The sequence below is a fragment of the Peromyscus californicus genome, unplaced genomic scaffold (assembly GCF_007827085.1).
Source record: "Peromyscus californicus insignis strain IS unplaced genomic scaffold, ASM782708v3 Scaffold_3__1_contigs__length_106647218, whole genome shotgun sequence".
Lineage (NCBI taxonomy): Eukaryota > Metazoa > Chordata > Mammalia > Rodentia > Cricetidae > Peromyscus > Peromyscus californicus.
In genome coordinates, this window is record NW_026294551.1 from 24,115,914 (window position 1) to 24,134,088 (window position 18,175).

The 18,175-nt window shown below is 51.8% G+C and overlaps 2 protein-coding genes across 2 annotated transcripts; one reads left to right on the forward strand and one right to left on the reverse strand.

Moving 5' to 3' along the window:
* Lrrc3c (leucine rich repeat containing 3C) lies at window positions 1-896 on the reverse strand. Its single transcript, XM_052756205.1, has one exon. It carries the CDS (start codon window positions 894-896, stop codon window positions 132-134), a length of 765 nt encoding a protein of 254 aa, XP_052612165.1. The 3' UTR covers window positions 1-131.
* A 10,713-nt stretch (window positions 897-11,609) lies between these two features.
* Window positions 11,610-17,588, forward strand: Ormdl3 (ORMDL sphingolipid biosynthesis regulator 3). The gene is made up of 4 exons (XM_052758307.1): window positions 11,610-11,743; window positions 14,699-14,897; window positions 15,584-15,735; window positions 16,042-17,588. The coding sequence occupies exons 2-4, from the start codon at window positions 14,724-14,726 to the stop codon at window positions 16,175-16,177; spliced, it is 462 nt and encodes a 153-aa protein (XP_052614267.1). The 5' UTR covers window positions 11,610-11,743; window positions 14,699-14,723; the 3' UTR covers window positions 16,178-17,588.
* Window positions 17,589-18,175: the final 587 nt, after the last annotated feature.

The following is an 18,175-nucleotide window of genomic DNA, read 5'->3' on the forward strand; positions in this document are numbered from 1 at the left end:
CGAGAGAATAAACGTGCACCAGAGAAGGTATTGAGGGAGGCAGGCAGGGAGAGTGGGCAGATGGGGCAGAGGATGTGGTAGGAGGGGAAAGGTTAGCGCGTAGGACCAAGAGCTCAGAGTGCTCCTGGTCGTCAGACCACGGTGCTGAGGGTAGAGGAGTCCTCGGAGCGCACGGGCTGCACAGGAGCCCGCTTGAGGGGACGCCGGGTCTCATCGCGGTTCTGCCACACGTAGTGGATCAGATAAGCCACTACCAGTGTCAGCCAGCCTCCCATGGTGACTAGCAGGGCCACATCGGTGTTCCTTCGGGTCCCACCTCGTCCTGTGCCGCACAGCCCTTCCTCCCTCGTCAGCGGAAGGAACTCCTGTCCCACGAGATCTGGTCGGGCTCCTGGACCACACACGATGCCTGTCCCCGAGCCTGGAGCTAACATCACCTGCCTGAGCACTTCCTGCAGGGCACAGTCGCAGCGCCATGGGTTGGCGGACAGGTTCACTTGGATCTGCAGCCCCACGAAGGCTGCCACAGGCACGGAGGCTAGCTGGTTGGCAGAGAGGTCAAGGTGGCGCAGAGTGCCCTCCAGGCCCTGGAAAGCAGCTCCTGAGAGGTGGACAAGGACATTATGAGACAGGTCTAATTCTTCCAGGAAAGGCAAGTGCTGGAAGGCACCAGCTGGCACGGATGCCAGCTGGTTGGCATCCAGGTAAAGCTTTCGGGTGCTGTTGGGGATGCTGTCGGGTATGGCACTCAGGCCAGCTCGGCTGCAGCGGAATGTCTGTTCGCCAGCTTCTTCGGCTCTGTAGCAGCCCTGGGGCAGTGCCTGGGGGGTGGGCACAGAACCCCCTGTGCCTATCACCAGCAGGAGGTGCAGGAGGCCAGGAGCTAGTAGGAGCATGGTCACAGATAAACATAATCCGTGCGTGGAGGAGAATCTGGGCAGTAGAAGGTCCTAGGAAGGAAGAGCAACGTTAGAATACTATGTTCCACTGAGGCTCTCTCTGCTGGAGTTCCTTGGTGAAGACTCTTTGGGCCAGAACCTCTCCTTTGGGGGCTTTCTCAGCCCTAGGTCTGTCTGTCTATCTGTCTTCAACAGGATTCTAGGGGAAAGAATCCCTTAAGGCTTGAAACTTTTAGGTTCTATTGATTCTGGAAGGTTCATCTATGAGGTCCCCCTGTCCCTTTGCCCTGTTGAAATGGGCCTGGGAGGTTCCAAACTATTGCTTCAGCTTTTATACTAATTTTGCTTCTCGAAATAAACATTTTTTTTTTTTTTTTTTTGTCCTCCACGTACCTGTGTGACTGCCAGGGAGGCCAGGTAAACACCAGGGGGTCTGGTTGGCACTAATGTAAAGACAAGAGTGACAGATTAGTGACAGGATTCCAGGTGTTCAGCTAGACTATTCAAGTAGGTAACAGGGACTTCTGGCTCCACCTTCTGTGCTCAACAGCCCCATTTTCTGGAAGCGTCTGCCCCTCTGCCTTCCCCAGCTCTGTGCTCTCAGCCCTGCTCATCTTCCTCCTCTTCCGTCTCCCTCCTGCCTGGCGGAGTCCTCTCCTGTGCAGTTACCTTTCTCCCCGGAAGTAGTCTCCCTGACAGTGGGCTCTGGAGACCCGCTTCCTCCTTCAGAAGTCCTGTTTGCTTGCAGCAGCTGGGAGCTGCGACCTGGGGCCCAAGTGTATAGAGTTTCCTGGCATGTGACTCTAGGCCCCAGGTGTCAGATACCTGAGCCATGGCCTGGCCAGGCAATGCCAAGAGAGAGCAGATCCCAGACCCTGATGATATGTGTGGGAGAATAGGCCTGGATTCCATTCCTTGCCCCAGGCTTTCCTCCCACAACTCAGTGGTTGCTGTCTTCTATCTGCTGCTGAAAACTGCCTTCCGGAATCTCCTTTTCTTGTCCAGAGTCTAGCTGGCCAAAGGATGGCTGCTTGTTTGCCCAGGGGGCAGAACCCTGCAATTCCATCTCAGCAACTTGCAACACAAGCCTTCCTGCGCTGTTCCGTGTTCTCTGCAGGCCCCATGGTGCCCTGTGTTAGCAAACGTCCCTCGGTGTTTTCCTCAGAAACATCTTCAGAGGATGCGCCTGGATCTTCACGGGACCAACCCTTTTGACTACCAGGGGGCGCTGTGGTTCATTTTCTTTTTGCTGTGTAGATGGTGTTAGGCTAGGCTCTTGAAGCCTGATAGGGTGGCTTATGAGTTTTCCTGCCAACTTTTCTGTTCCGTGATGTTCTTGGGCTCCAAGGATGGCATTTTTGAGTCCCTCTTCATGCCTGTGACCCAAAGATGGCTGAGATGACTTATTTTTTCCTCCAAGGCCTCTTCATCCTAAGGAGTGTTTGCAGACCCCACCACTTCACACCATCCCCTCTCCTGATGTCCGCTGGGTAGTGGGAAGGAAGGATTTGAGGCTGCAGTGTTCTGTGTGTGTCCCTGAGCCCTTGTGTCTGAACAAAGTAGAGCATAGAGAGGCCCCACGAGGTGGAGTGGACAGGAGAGAGCTTGTGGCGGTGACATGCAAATGCTGCTGTTTTCATGACCGTCTTTCAGAACAGTCTGGCTTCGTGATTACAACACCAAGACAGGTTTTCCCGCTCCACCTTACCTCCCATGCTTTGCAGAGGCAGGGGTGACCCAAAGTCATGGCTATGGATGGCTATGTAGACCAGCAGTTCTCAACCTGTGGGTCATGACCCCTTTGGGGTTTCAAATGACTCTCTCACAGGAGTTGCCTTAGACCATTGGAAAACACAGATATTTACATTACAATTCATGACAGTAGCAAAACTACAGTTATGAAGTAGCAACAAAAATAATTTTATGTTGAGGATCACCACAACCTGAGGAACTGTATTAAAGGGTTGCAGCGTTAGGAAGGTTGAGAGCCTCTGATGTAGATGAACCACCCAATACCTTAGCTCATGGGCTTCTCCTGTATAACTGCCTTGACCCTTATGGCCAGCCAGCCAGATTGATGCCACCTCACAGCCTGGTCCCCTGTGGTACCATCTTACCCATACCATCTCCAGTTTGGCGCAGACAAAGCCCAGGACGCAGTCTCATCCTTCTCCAACCACTTCCTATTCCCATTGGCATCTGTCACCCCCAAGCCACACTTAGGTACTTGGTGCTTCTTTGACTATCGGTGATCTTGTGTGGAACTCTCTGGTTCACTCCCACTGGAAGTGGAAGAAAACTGGAATGTGGGGTGTCACAGAGTAAGGGGGAGATATGAGAAGGTACTCTAAGGAGGATGAAGTCAGACTGCAGGTCTTCCAGAGGAGGAAAACTTACTGGGTGGTTATATCATCATCATCATCATCATCATCATCATCATGATCATTGTTATTATTTTTTTCTAGACAGGGTTTCTCTGTGTAGCTTTGGCTGTCCTGGAACTCACTTTGTAGACCAGGATGGATTTGAACTCACAGAGATCCTCCTGCCTCTGCCTCCTGAGTGCTGGGACTAAAGGCGTGCACCACCATACCCTGCCAATTATTATTATTATTGAGACAGTGTCTCACTGTGCAGCTCAGGCTAACCATAAACTCACTGTGTAGCCCAGGCTGGTCTTGAACTCACACTTCTTCTCCCTTAGCCTCCCAAACCTTGCTGGATTTTGTATGAGTTTGTGTTTGATCAGGACCAGACACACAGCTGTAGAGTCTGGTGCAAAATGAAATATGAGGCCTTTTGTTTAAAAACTTACGAATTTTAAGGTAGTAATAGCAGGTAGTAACAGCCTGAGGTTTCTCCAAGCATTGATGTGGGCGTTCCTGGAACTATGGACACTACATGTCATCAGACTGTTCCTGTGACTTATCTTGGAACAAGTAGTTTTAAAAGTGTGGTGGGGTTAGGACCAGATAGTAGGATACCGGCAGTCATCACCTCTGGGGATGTACTCACCTCTGACTCATTCTTGTGATGTCAGCAGGGGCATTTCTCAGGTTCACTCTGTCTGAAGAATCAGATAAACTATATCTTTTTGCATTTGTTCTGTGTGGGTTGCTTTCGAATTAAGGCTAGATGCTCGCTCTGCTACTGAATGCATGGGAGTGCATTTGCAAACCTTCCCATCCTGCTGTTCTCTCACCCTGCCAGGGAGGTGAGCCAAGGCCCAAGGGTTAAGCCTGGCAGTTGCTGGAGAGTTATCTTCTTGGACTAGGGCATCTGCCAAGTCAGAGTGAGACTGGGATGTCCCACACAGCAGTTAGAAGAGCAGCTGGCACTGTGCCCACAGGGGAGGCCACCTGGAGCTGTGGTTGTGCTTAATAAAGGGAGGCCAAGTACAGGGCTCAAGAAGTGAGAGCTCTGAGGGGAAGAACCTGCAGTTAGGACCGTGTTCACTACCGTGTGTAGACTAATAGAGATTAGAGAAGAAATTGTGCTTTGCCATTTTAGAGGATTTACTTTTATTAATTTTTTTAAAAGTGCGTGTGTGTGTGTGTGTGTGTGTGTGTGTGTGTGTGTGTGTGTGTGTGTGTGTTGGGGAATATGTGCACATGAGTGCAGGTGCCTGAGGAGGCCAGAGGAGAACATCAGATCCTCTGGAGCTGGAGTTACAAGTTGTTGTGAGACACTCTATGCGAGCGTTGCGAACTGAATTCTGGTAAGAGCAACAGGTGCTCTTAACCACTGAGCCATCTTGGCAAACCTCCCCCCCCCCACTTTTGGTTCCCTCACGCAGTGAGGACTTCCTGTCAGCCTGATGCTCAAGTGTGTGAGTTAGAGGGTACAGAACAGACCTGGTTCCTAAGGTGCTGTGTCTGTCGCAGTGGTTCTGAAAAGAGTCTACATATTGCGGTCTCTTGGTGATGGCACACACCTATAATCCCAGCACTCAGGAGGCAGAAGCAGGCAAATCTTTGTGAGTTCAAGGCCAGCCTGGTCTACAGAGCTAGTTCTAAGACAGCCAAGGCTGTTACACAGTGAAATCCTGTCTCAAAATAATAAAAAAAAAAATTCATTCCAGGGGTTCATTAAAGTCTTCATTGACTCTAGGCATTAGCATGTTTCCAACTTTGCCCAGGAATTTCTAATGTGAGCCTGTGTTGAGACTTGTCAGTCTAGGAGACAGGTTGACACACGTCTTCTTTATACATTAATCTAATGTCTGCCTTGACTGACATGTAAATGAGGAGCTTGAAGCAGAGAAGATATATAGCAGGATCTGGTGGCTTCCATCTTGGTATCTAGCACTCACTCCCTTCTGGGATAGCCATACAGATTTGGGAGAGTACGTAGATACTCAGTCTCTAATGATGGAGCTGGATTGGTTCTTCAGCTACCCCAAATTCTGTGGCTCACTTTTCCCACCTCCTTTGCAGCTAGAAACAGTCCCGATTGCAGCCAGTGACTTCTCAGGGGTTGGCTAAAGTAATTTCTGGGACAGTCTTTGATTGTTCCTATGTGTCTGTGCTTTGAACAGGGAGGGGCAGTCTAGCCATCTTGTCACCATGGGGCAATACAGCAGAGAGGAACAGTCTCAGTGAGGTGTTGGCCTGGGCATCACTGGGTCACTCAGTCATCATCAGACTTGTGGGGGACACAGAGATTTTTGTGCTCACAGACAAGCACTAGGGAACCTGGGATGTTAAACACCAAGGGTTGTTCCTCCAAGGGAAGGAATGTAGAACTTGTTATCCATCCAGAAGGCCATAGGGGACATGCTTTCTAGTTTGGTGACACTTTTCCGGTATTGGACCCTCATTTAGATTAGATTCTTATCATAAATTTGTTCTTCTCAGTCAATCTATAGAACCCATCTTTATGGACTTTACAAAGAGTTTCAATGTAGACATGTCTGATGTGTATTTAGCTTACTTTTTTCCTCGAGGAGATGATTTATGTGTGCTTTGTTGTGCATACAGGATCGAGTTCATTAGGACCAGAATAGTTTCCATCAAATTGTGCAGTGTTTAAAAAATGACTAAAATAAACCATTTGGAGTCAGACCCCCAAAGTTTGAAACAACACTGGCTACTGAGTCTTGCCTCGATGGCTGTCTCTCTGCTGTGAAGGTCGAAGACACAGCCCCTCCCCTTGCACCTCCTTTCACTATGTGGGAAGATAAGCTCCTCCTTTAATTTAGCTACACAATCGGATATTGGCAGCCTTGAAAACAACTGGTGTGGATACAGAAAATATAATAAGATTTATATAATGGAGTTTTGTTTTGTTTTTTGTTTTTTTTTGCCAAAAGAAGAGTAAAATTATGCCATTTGCAGGAAAATGGATGTAACTGGAGATCTTCATGTTGAGCATATAAGGAAGATTCAGAAAAGTAATTATCAAATGTTTTCTCTCATATGCAAAATCTGCACACACACACACACACACACACACACACACACACACACACACACACAGAGTCATATAAATAAACCCTTTGGTAGCTCTTAAGTTACATCTGAAAAGGTTGCTATAACCCCCCTCTCCTCTCTCAATGAGTGAGATAAATGAGGTGACTTCAGAGAGATTGAGCTGAACTTTAATCTGATAAAGTGGAAGCAGGACAAGGAGGGCTGCACAGGGTCTGGTACATGCCCTTTCCCTGTGCACAGGCTTTCAGGTGAGATTCATGGGGAATCGCAGGCTTTCAGCTGGGAAGGGAGAATGGTCTTCAATGCTTGCTAACTATGCTGGGATTCCCGCTGCACTGTTGTGAGGAGTGTAGACTTCTGGATTGAGGGGGTCCTTTTCCTTTCTGTGTCCCTAAGGTTTTCTTCATCTTTCTTTCTTTCTTTCTTTCTTTCTTTCTTTCTTTCTTTCTTTCTTTCTTTCTTTCTTTCTTTCTTTCTTTCTTTCTTCTCTTTATCATAGGGTTTCTCTGTGTAGCCTTAGATGTCCTGGATCTCACTCTGTAGACCAGTCTGGCCTTGAACTCACAGAGATCTGCCTGCCTCTGCCTTCTGAGTGCTGGGATCAAAGGTGTGTGCAATTTTCCTCAGTGTGGTCTCCTAGGGATAGGCTTCACCCTCCCTCCTATCCTTAAGTATCTGAGGAACCCAGAGGATGGAGTAGTGGGCATCACCTGGGCACTGGGGAAGGCTCACAGTGAGGATAACAGCTGAGTGAGGCTTTAGGGATGACTAGGGGTCTGTTAGCTGGAAAAGGTGGAGGAGGGGGATTAGAGACTGAGGCAAAATCAGGAGAGTGCAGGTGTTCTGGGAAGGAAAGTCCTACTGGGCAACTGGGTTCTGGGATTCATGCGCAGGAACATACTTCATTTGTCAGCTCTGCTCTGTGCAGGAAATGTAAACACACGAGTTAAAATTCGGAGCAAGCAGCCTCAGCCGGGAAGCTGAGCCGAGCCGCAGGTCTGCACAGAGAAAGCCCTTTGCCCTGGAAATACAGCGAGCACCCTACAAGAGGGGCTGGCCTCTGGCAGGGGGAGGAGTGGTGTGGGGGTGGAGGCCACCCAGAATTTCTAGCTAGGTGAGGCCTCCTAGGAGCAGGAACTCAGTTGGGAGGGCACCAGGGCGGGTCTAATCGACGGGATTTTATATCCCCTGTCCTCTGGCTCTGCAAGATATCCGGTGTTCTCAACTGCTTTCATTTGTGAGAAAGAATGTCGGTGGGCCACATTAAAGAATATGCAGATTGAGGTATCTTCCCACCCTTGGTTCCCAGGGAGAGGGGTTCTGGTTCTCAGGCACTGGCTGGGGGCCCAGAGGTCTGGCCAGGCTAGTCTTTACCCTCTGCAGCTCATGATAGCCAACTGTCCAGACTCCATTCTCCCCAGTCCTGGGGTGCCCCACACCCAAACAAAAGCACAAACATACTTACTGCACATAGCTCTTTCCTTCCTTGCACTTCTGAAGGAAGTAGGGGTGAGGTGGGGAGGGGCAGAGGATGGGTGACATTTGTGGACCAGTGCCCGGGTTGACAAGACAGAGCATAGGGGTCTTCACTTCCCAGTGGCCCTCTTCCCAGCATCTGCTCTGGCTTTCTTTCAAACAACGTGCGTACTGTCTACCATCCTGCGTGTAGGCGTGTCTGTCACAATCTGGGCCTCCCCAGTCCCAGATGGAATCACTCCAAGGTTGGGGAATGTGTGCACCTCAGCTGACTGAGCAGCCTGCACAGGGCAGGGAGAGCTCGTGATATTTAAACACATTTCATAAAATATTTAAAAGTAATATCACATTACATAGAGGTTGAAACTTGAGAATGAAAAGATACCCTGAGTCCGTCCATCCTAATATAAGGTCTCTTTCCTTTTGTTGACTTTCCATAGCCTGGTAAAGGCCTTCACGTCATTCCAACCTGGAACAGACTAATAGCAGACCTGCCCTGAGCATTTAGCTCTGTGCCAGGGATGGTCGCAAGTACTCTACATTTATCGAGCCTATTGATCTTAGTAAACAAGGTGGAGCGAACATTACCATCACTGTTTAGAAATGAGGGAACTGAAGCAGAGAGGTTCAGAGACTTGCTCAAGGTCACACAGCTGGTAGCCAAAGGGGCAGAGAGCTGAGCCCGATCCCAGATCACCACTCTAGTTTTGCTTAGCACATGCACCAATTCAGGTTTACAAAATCCTTTTACGATGGGCAATTTCAAACACCAAAATAGAGAAAATAATATGAGGAACCTCATGTCCCTATCACCCAGTTCTAATAATTATCGCTGTACTCAGTTTTAATAATTATCAGCTTATGGCTGTTCATTTTCCTGTGTCTCCAGTCCATATCACTTTGTAGTAAATCCAGCTATTGTGCCATTCCATCCACAAACAGTTGAGAATATATCTGTCTCTGTTTTTTGTTTTGTTTTGTTTTTATTTTTGTTTTTTGAGACAGGGTCTTTCTAGACAGAGTCTCTCTCCTTAGCCTTGGTTGTCCTTGAACTCACTCTGTAGACCAGGCTGGCCTCAAACTCAGAGATCCACCTGCTTCTGCCTCCCAAGTGCTGGGATTAAAGGAATGTGACACCACACCTGGTTTTCCCCTCACATCTGTGTGTGTATATATATATATCATATCTCTGAATAATAAGGTAAAGTCTTAACATGTATATTATTATTGTGTGTCTATGTGTGTGCATGTGTGAATGCCACAGAACACTCTCAGAGGTCAGAGGACGACTTTTGGAAGTTGGTTCTCCCCTTCCATTACGGGTTCCAAGGAGTGACCTCAGGTGGCTGGGCTTGTGTGGCATGGGCTTTTACCCACGGAGCTGTCTCGCTGGCCCTAGATTTTTTTTTTTTTTTTTTTTTTTTGGCCCAGCTCTTGTGTTTCAAGTAGAGCCTTGCTATGTAGCCCAGGCTGTCCTAGAACTCAGTGTGTTCCCCAGGCTGACTTCCAATCTGTGAGCTTCCTGTCCCTGTTTCCCAGAATGCTGGGAGGACAGGCACTCACCACCAGGTCCATGTTTCCCTTGATCTAGATTTTGCTGATGATATACCCGAGAAATGTTTAGTCTCTATCGGCATCTTTTCATATAACCTGGCAACTCTTTTCCCACGCTGGTTACATCTACAGCTGCCACGTAGTTTCTACAGCTATCAATGGTTTCGTGTTTTTCTATCCAGGGTGGGTAGAACATTCACTTTTTTCTTGGGCACTTAGGTTGCTCTCAGGATTTTACTACCATAGACTTTTCTGGGATATACAGCCTCACACACAGAGCTTTGTCATGTACACAGGCCCACTTTCTTAGAATGTGATATGGAAAGTACAATCATGCCTTCAAGGCATGGACAGTTTCTTTCCTTGGCACTCAGTGCCAATTGTTTGTCCAAGGGATTGCATGTTCCCTGGCACCATAGTAGAGTGCTGCCACTCTTTCTGAAGAGTGCTCAGGCCATCACAGCTCAAGGATGTTTGTTGAAGACTTGGTAATTATGAGGGCAGTGAATTAGAGGAGATGATGACAGGGACTCCAGCTAACTCAAGTGGAATGTGATCCACAACTTACCACAAGGGTAGAAAGAGCTGGAACTTTGTCCCTTCTCATTGCAGAAAAACAACACCACCTGATAACAGGAGTTATTAATAGGCCATGACATGTCCACTGACCTTGCCAATGGACTACATTAGTCAGAGTGCCTTGTTGAGATGTAGACCCCGTCTGATCACTGAACTTCACAGAGATGTGAGAAAACTGGCAAAGATCCAGAGCTCAGCCAACTTGATGGACAATGGAAGAATCCCAGAGAAAAATCAAAGGAACCATGGAGGTTCACTTTGGAAAAAATGAACCATTGTTTTGTCTCTAATGCTGAGCAGGTCTCGGATGAGACTTTTTCAACATCTAGGGTGATTATTTAGATGCCAGGATCTAAAGGGCCCCTGGCTCTGGAAATACTTGAGAAGCTGCCTAATTCTACTCTGGGCAGGTCAAATGCACACTCACTCCAGCCTTGAGACAACTTTTCCTGGCAGCTCCCTGAGGATGAGTGGGTGGAAGGAAAATACTCCCCAGGTTGTCTGGGCAGGCCTTCCTTCTCCTTCGCGTCTGTGCACACTCAGTTCATCGTGCATTTACAGCCGGCCAGGTTGGCATCTATTAACATCTGATCCTGTCATTCCAGCCTTGCTAGGACTTAAGGGCACGGGACTTAGAGCGAAGGCAGGGAAGTGGCAACCACTGAAAAGAGACCCTCTCGTCGACGTGGACAGTGGCGGTGGCCCAGAAGAGCTTAAGACCTATTTAGTTCAGTTCCTACAATGTAATAGGCGCTTTATATTACATTCTTTTGAAACATCAAAGCAACCTCGGAGGTAGGTTTTCACAGCTGCGGAATTGAGATTAAGACGAGTAATTTGCCCAGGGTTACACTGCCAATAAAGGCGTACCTGCAGTATATCTACACAGCAGTAAAATCTGTGTCCTTCTCTTCAGAGCTTCCAGACGTGAAAATTGCAGACCAGAGAGAGGCTCACTACCTAAAGCCGCATAGGCTAACTTGAAACAGAAACTTAAAGCTCTTTACTGTTCGTAAGGACTCTTCCTATGACACACATCCCATCTGATATCTGATGCGGGGAGATCCAAGATGCGGCCAGACCCACGCCAGCAAGGATTAAGTGTAGCGACCAGGTGGCCCAATGATGCCCACAGCCTCCCATCTCTACCCTACAGACGTGCACCCCAACCAAGGTTCTGAAAATGTGATCCTGAGTGGGGGAGGGTGGGTGGGTGGAGCTCCTTCAGGGCAGAGGGCCGTGCTTCTCGGCTTCTAGAGTCAGTCTGGGACCCAGGCAGCGATGTTTAGTGGAAAAAAAACTCTACAGTTAAGGTCAGACTCTATCAGCCGGGCGGGCCTTATTGCAAGTTACTTAAAATTCTGAGTCTCTTGGTCTAAAAAACGAGAGCTTGGGCAAACTGCTTGTACATCTCTAGGAGGGCGCAGATGCAAAAGCTGGGAGGGTTACACACCAGAGACTCCACCTGATCTCACTATTGCGTCAGGGTGAGAGGGAGACGTTCTGCCGCGCAGCATCTCGGACGCTGGCGGTGAGCTGGGAGGTGTAGCTCAGGGAAAAAGCCTACAACTCCCAGGAGGCTGAGGGCGGGCGGGTGAAGAGGCAGCGGAGAAACTACACTTCCCAAGAGGCGCAACGTGTTAGGCGCGTGGCAGTGACGTCACGGGGCCCGGCTCAGGGAGCTGATTCGGCCGGAGCTGCCAGCGGGGTGGCTACGGCCGCTGGTTTGTTACAGCTGCTGGAGTGTCCGCGGCCCGGGTTCTCGGGCTCCTCTCCCGGGCCCTCGCCCTCCGGCCCCGCGCGGTGAGTCCTTACGCGCGGCCTCGGAGTGGTGAAGCCCGAAGGCTCCAGGGGTAGGGGAGGCGAGAGAGAAGGTTGCTGCCGAGGAGGCGTCCGCGCAGGAGGAGACCTGAGCTGGGTGGCGGGGGGGTGGAGAGAGTGAGTGCATCAGGCGAAGGAGTGCCGAAAGAGGAAAGTGGGCGCAGGAGGCCGGGGGTGGGGCGTCCGGGAGGAGCGCTTCAGCTGGGGGTGGGAGGCGGGGAACGGCTGGACTTCAGGGATGAAGGTTTGGCTGCCTCCAGGGCCGAGTGAATGCGTGGAGATGGGGGTTGGGCCCCGAACCCGGCCAGGCTCCTAGTGCGAGGTCCCAGGCTGCGGGGCCAAGCGGGAGGCCCTGTGGAAGGCGTTTCCTCGCTCCTTATGAGTGGGGGGGTGCGCTTTCTTTCCAACCCCACTCTGTTGAGTCCAGGAGTCTGGGCCAGCGAGGACAGCCGTGGTCCTGCAGTTGAGGGTGGGCCCGGGTGGCAGAGACCTAGTGTGTGCTGCATGAACTCCCTGCCAGGGTCCCTTGGGAACAGGTTTGCTATGTAAAGGGTCAGCCTTAAGCTGGGGAGGGAATGGGAAGTGCGTGCCGGATGGCTAAGCTGAGGAGTAATCTGGCTTTGGCATGAGTGTCTGACAGACTGGCTGGGCCTGGACGGGAAAGGGGGAAAGAGCTCTAGCAAAAAAAGTAGTTAACAGAACGAGTTGCTTCGGGCTCTGATTTGAGGCAGGTTATGAAACCACATCTGGGCCTGGTGCTGGCAGCCACCTGCCAGCTGTGGTGGCAGAAGTTTTCAGTCTGGCTGCTCCAGATCTTTCTGCCTCTGCCAGTTTCGTATTTCTTCACTTATGGGAGAAAGGTCGATTGTGTGCTAATGGAAGTGACATGGCTTGTACACATAGCCACAGGAAAGTCTCCAAAGTACTTTCTGGTTCCCAGTCTTTTTGCCGGGGTGGGGGGGGGGGGGTGGGGGGGAGGGGGGGCGGGTAGGAGGTGGGAGAGGGTCAAGGGGTCTCACGGTCTCAAGGGCATCTAGTAGCTATAGGAAGACGATTCCCACGGGGTCAGCTAGGTTTTGTGAAATGCCCCGTTGAGCCAGAAAGGGGTGGAGGGTCTTGGAAATCCTGGGATTCAGCCAGAATTTGGCCCTCCTGAACTAAGTGTGAGGGAGTTCTGTCTGTGGCTGTAGGGCTGCCTTATGGGAACAGACGGCAGTTTCTGGTGAAACAACTCTTTTCCCCGCCTTAATAATCTCTCAGAAACTTCAGGTCTCAGTCCCTGCCCTCACGTGGAGGCTGTTACACAGTAGATGCCCCAGGGGCTGTGTTAGGGTAACTGAAGCCCTAAGGTCTGGGGAAGGTAAACAACTGGTTTTCTAGTTGCTTTGGTTTCTGTTGGGACCAATTATCCATCTTAATGGGCCAGAGGTTTGGCCCAGGAGTATGACCTCCACCAGGATACAGCCTAGGACAGCTCGGGTCTGTTTGTTGGAGAACTGCTGTGGGTTCTGTTTCCCCGGGTATCTGAGAAGAGGAGACTTGCTCCCATTATACTTAAGTGTAAGGAACTTATCTGAGAGAATTCTGGCTCCTTTGGAGGAGGCTTGGCCGGAGTCCTGGCTGGGTGAGATAGCATCTGAGTCTGGGGGTGAGGTGGTTGCAGCGGGGTGAGGGAGCTGGTCTGGCACTTCCAGACCATCGCTATCTGCTATTCCTTTCTGTACGTCTTGAAAAGGTGGAGTTGTTAAGCACAGTAATGACCTTGGGGTCTTTATCAGGCGGGACCATAAGCTAGGTAGGTAATCCAGCATACTGACGGCTTCTGTATCCACCTTCTGCTGGTCAGTCGGTGGGCCCTAAGAAATCTGGGGACAGCCAAGCTCCCAGGAAAGGGACAGACCATTCTTCTCCCCTGTGGCCGCTGTGGCTTGCTGCTACCATTGTTTTCTGGGCACCGAGGGCAGCCCTTTTGGTTCCTTATGCTGGAGAGCTTTTACCGCTGGAGCTGGGCAAGCAAAGGCTGTTGTTAACTTACACCCACAAACAGGTGCTGGGAAGGGAGGTGAGGTCAGGTGAGGCCAGAAAGGGAGGAGGGAGGAGGGAGGCCACAGGTAGTTTTGTATCCTTGGGAAGGGTAGGCTGATGTGGGTACCACATCCCACTTGTAGGAACTGTAGATATTGGCTGTGTGCTCTGTCCTGTCCTCTCTCTCTGGTGGGGTAAAGGGCTCTGGTCATTTGGCAGCCTAATGGTAGCACCCCAAGAGAGTTAGCCTGAGCAAATGCCAATGGATAAAACGTCCCAATGGGTCGGTCACTTTGTGTCGAAATGTTTGTAGGTCTGAGCAAAGGCTGTCCTGGCCTGACGTTTCTCTTCCCTCTTCTCCCTGCCCTGTCAGCCCTCCTGGGCCTGGGCTTGAGGAAATCCAGGATTGGAAAAATAGGGGTGGCGGGAACTGTAGCCCCAAAATACTTGATGCACTGTTGCCTGTGCGCACAGGCCTTCCCTGCTTTTGTTCTTTTTGGAAGGGGCTGTCTTCTGTCAGCTCTCCAGCGAGAGCCTGCAGAGGTTATTCTGAGTGAGCGTTCTGAGAGAGCAAGAGGGCCTCAGGGTACTCTAGGGGTTGAGTTTGGGGAATGGACCTTGATTGCCATAGTCTGGGCTGGACACCTCTTGGTGACTTGTCCTCCCAGGCTCTGTCCGCACGTAGTCCCAGTGGATGATGTGTAGGACAGCCTGGTCATAATCCCAGCCCAGCAACAGGAAACAAGTAGCGTTACATTCATGTGGACTTTCTCCAGCCTCTGGGCTTGAGAATCAAAACCGTGGACAGTGGTGTGGCGTTCTCAGGGCAGGAAAGCCTGCCTCTGTGGGGCTCAGGGTGTGAGGGGCTGGGAAAGTGGTGTGACCTGTGTCTCCTGTGGTGCTGGTTTGCAGAGCTGCAGTCGAGAGGGGTGGCAGGATGAATGTGGGCACGGCACACAGTGAGGTGAACCCCAACACTCGGGTGATGAACAGCCGCGGCATCTGGCTCTCGTACGTGCTGGCCATCGGACTCCTGCATGTCGTGCTGCTGAGCATCCCCTTTGTGAGCGTCCCTGTCGTCTGGACCCTCACCAACCTTATCCACAACCTGGTGAGAGCCTGCTTTCTGCCTGCCTCCCACCATATGGGCTGTTCTGGGCCAGAGCTGAGAGATAGGGGGAGCTTGACAGGGGACAGGCTGCAGGTCCTGACAACACCTGTCACCAGAGCCCAGGCCCAGCTCTTATCTCTGCCTTGCCCCCCCTTGGGGGCTGTGGCATACCTACAAGAATCCAGTCTGCACATTGCCTGTGCCTCCGGGATGGGCTCGCTGGTGCATTTGGGGGGCAGCCAACCGAGAGCTGAGACCTTGTTGAGGTTGCCCCCAGGTCCCAGGAATCTAGTGCAGAAATGTTTCTTTCCCAAGTTAGGATCTCCAAGCATGTTCTGTTGACCCTCTGTTCCCTAAAACCTGCTTCCTTGTACCCCACTTTTGAGCAGGCAGGGATCTAGTCCTTCTTCCTTGGCTTGCTCATTTTAGCTGGCACATAGGGACTCCAGTTGGGCTGGAGGGCAGCCGGGTATGCCCGTTCTGTAGCTCATTCCTCCCCTTATGCGGTCCCCATGCTCACCCTGTGGGCTTCTGGGTGCTCTGGCGTCTATGAGCTGCCTGCCTGAGCCACTGAAGCGGAGGAGGGTGGCCGTCCACCTGGAGCTGCTTCTCTGTGGGACAGGTGGGGAGCCAGGCTGGGAGCCGACTTGCCTTCTGTGTTTTCTGATGAAGGTCTCTCCTTTCAGGGCATGTACATCTTCCTGCACACGGTCAAAGGGACACCCTTCGAGACTCCAGACCAGGGCAAAGCAAGGTTGCTGACCCATTGGGAGCAGATGGACTATGGAGTCCAGTTCACGGCCTCTCGGAAGTTCTTGACCATCACACCTATTGTGCTGTGAGTGCTTTGGCTGAGGGAGAGACCAGCGGCCGTGGTAAAGCTGGTGGCCTCAGCTGGGCCTAAACTTTGCCCAGCTCTGGCCCTTGGTGTGGGGGTGAGCAAAGGGAAGGGAGTGATGTACCCTCGGGTCTCACACTGGGCCTTGACCTCCCTGGCCCTGACTTTCCTCGACTCCGTGTGCATGAGACAGGCTCACAGGCCTGGGGGAAGCTGGGGGTAGGTCAGGAGTGCTTTGTTAGCTGGTGAGACTTGTCCCTCCATTCTTATCTGGGACCCTTATTTTCGTATCCCCCCCCCCCTCAGGTACTTCCTCACCAGCTTCTACACCAAGTATGACCAAGTCCATTTCATACTCAACACTGTGTCCTTGATGAGTGTGCTCATCCCCAAGCTGCCTCAGCTCCATGGAGTCCGGATTTTTGGAATCAATAAGTACTGAGGTTGTAGCCCCTTCCCCGGCCAGGTTGGCAGGGGAAGGGTAGAAGGCCTTTGCTGTGATGCTGAAGACGGGAGTCTCTGGACACCGCCAGAGACGGGGGTGTGCCCTGGGCCTGGCTTCCCCCTCGCTTCCCCAGTAGCCGACTTGGAGTAGCTTGTAGTGGGGTTAGGGTGGGGCCTTTGGGCTCTAACCCATTCTGAAGTTTTTGATCTTTTCCTTTTGCCTTTTGAATAGAGATGCCGTGGGGGTGGTCGTGAAAGGGGCTGGGCTTTCCGGCTGACTGTGGACCTGAGACGTTGGGCCAGGAAGCTAGGAAAAACCCCTGTTGGCTTGTTGACCCTCAGGCAGCCATAGCACTTTAGCCCCTGAGAAGGGGGCAGAGGGACGGTACGGCTTCTGCATTGTTTCCCCCAGTCTTTCGGTATGTGGGGGGACTCACCTTTGTAGGTATTGGAAACACGTGAGCTGCACTGCCTCCGTCCTCTAGGTAGAGCAATCAGGCTTTGTGGACTTCCTTGCTACCCCTCCTGGGTGAGCTGTGGGCGAGGGGGAAGATTAGGAGAGGATGATGGGGTTGGGGACACCTGGTGTAGAGGTGGGGGCCAGGATGCTGCAGCCCTGGTCCTGGGGAGAGGGGAGCTCTGAGCAGGGGTAGGGTGGGGTCTTAGAATGGTCATGATAGCAGCAGCCGATACGGATCAGTGTAAAAAAGAAAATCTGGGGAGGAGAAGCCAGACCCAGCCTCCTTTGGGGTGTGGGCTGGAGGGAGAGCTGGCGTGGGGGTTTAATTTACCCACAGAATGACGGTGATGGGCACGGGAGACCTCTGTGGACTTGAAGCTCCTGGCTTGGTATGAGGGGTGCACAGGCTGGAGGAGGCCTGTGAGTCCTCAGCAGCACAGGCCCGGTTCGACACCTCCTCACAGAGTGTGAGGGGGCTTCCACGGGCGGCTTCCTCAGCCTTTGAACTTGTGTTCTCATGTAGACTGCCGGGGCAGGGCCTCTCGTGTGGCACACGTGTGAGGGGCCAGGAGGCACCTCCACGTGAGGTCCGTGGGCTCCACAGTGCTCTAGGATCCCTGCCCAAACAGGGTACTAGTAGGGACAGCTGCAGGCACTGTCCCCTCAGCCCGAAGAGAGGTGGTCACGGAGCCTGAGACGAAGCTGGAGAGGGACTGTCTTCACCCTCACTGGTTCGGCTGGGCATGTTCCTTTGGAAAGGTGTGGTGTCTAAGCCCTCTTCCAGGGGCTGGAGGAAGTCACTCACTTGTGTTCTTCTCCTGACCCTCATTCCCATCCCCGTGTATCATAGGGAACTTTCACCTTCTTTCTAAGCAAAGTGTGAATAGGATTTTTACGCCCTTTGTACAGTATTCTGAAAAATGAAATAAAGTGCAACATGTTCTGTTAACCACGTGTCTGGACTCTGCTTCCTGGTTGGCCCTGGGGAGGGGTGGCCGAGTGGGCAGCAGCTCCTGCCTAGGCAGTGGTGGGGATTCTGGGGCGGCCCAGGAGAGAAAGCCAAAGCGGGTGTGAGGGAGCTGGTGAAGGCCCTGGTAAGTCGGAGCAGAATCCCACTGTGCCTTGCCCTGCTGTTCCTCTGATTGGATTCGACTTCCCAGGCCTAGCTGGAGGAATTGGGGCTTGGTGGCCAGGAAGGTCAGTCCAGACATGGCTTACAAATGGAGTGGGGGAGGGGTTGCTACTGGTACTCTGGCATTGTCTGCCTGTCCTCACTTCTCACCTAAGTCATTCCCAATTAGTTCCTGGTGGGAGGGCTGCCTGCCTATCCTCCTGGCTTTTGTGCCGCCTCCTGCTAGGATGTGTAGGAGGGGAAGAGGGGTCCCCATGGCTTTTTGCTAGCATAGCTGGGGGAGGGAGGAATCCTTATCTCCTGAGGACGCTGGCTTCTCAGGCTGTTCTGTGCAGTATTATCTGTGGTCACCGGCCAGGTACAAAGTTTCAGGCAGGCAGAGGAGCTCCCTTCCCAGCAGCCTG

Excerpts from the sequence above, each read along its gene's own strand:
- Lrrc3c (XM_052756205.1), bottom strand. The coding sequence starts at position 896 with ATGCTCCTACTAGCTCCTGGCCTCCTGCACCTCCTGCTGGTGATAGGC.
- Ormdl3 (XM_052758307.1), top strand. The coding sequence starts at position 14,724 with ATGAATGTGGGCACGGCACACAGTGAGGTGAACCCCAACACTCGGGTG. Across the intron at positions 14,898-15,583 it reads CCAACCTTATCCACAACCTG|GGCATGTACATCTTCCTGCA; the intron begins GTGAGAGCCTGC and ends CTCTCCTTTCAG. Across the intron at positions 15,736-16,041 it reads ACCATCACACCTATTGTGCT|GTACTTCCTCACCAGCTTCT; the intron begins GTGAGTGCTTTG and ends CCCCCCCCTCAG.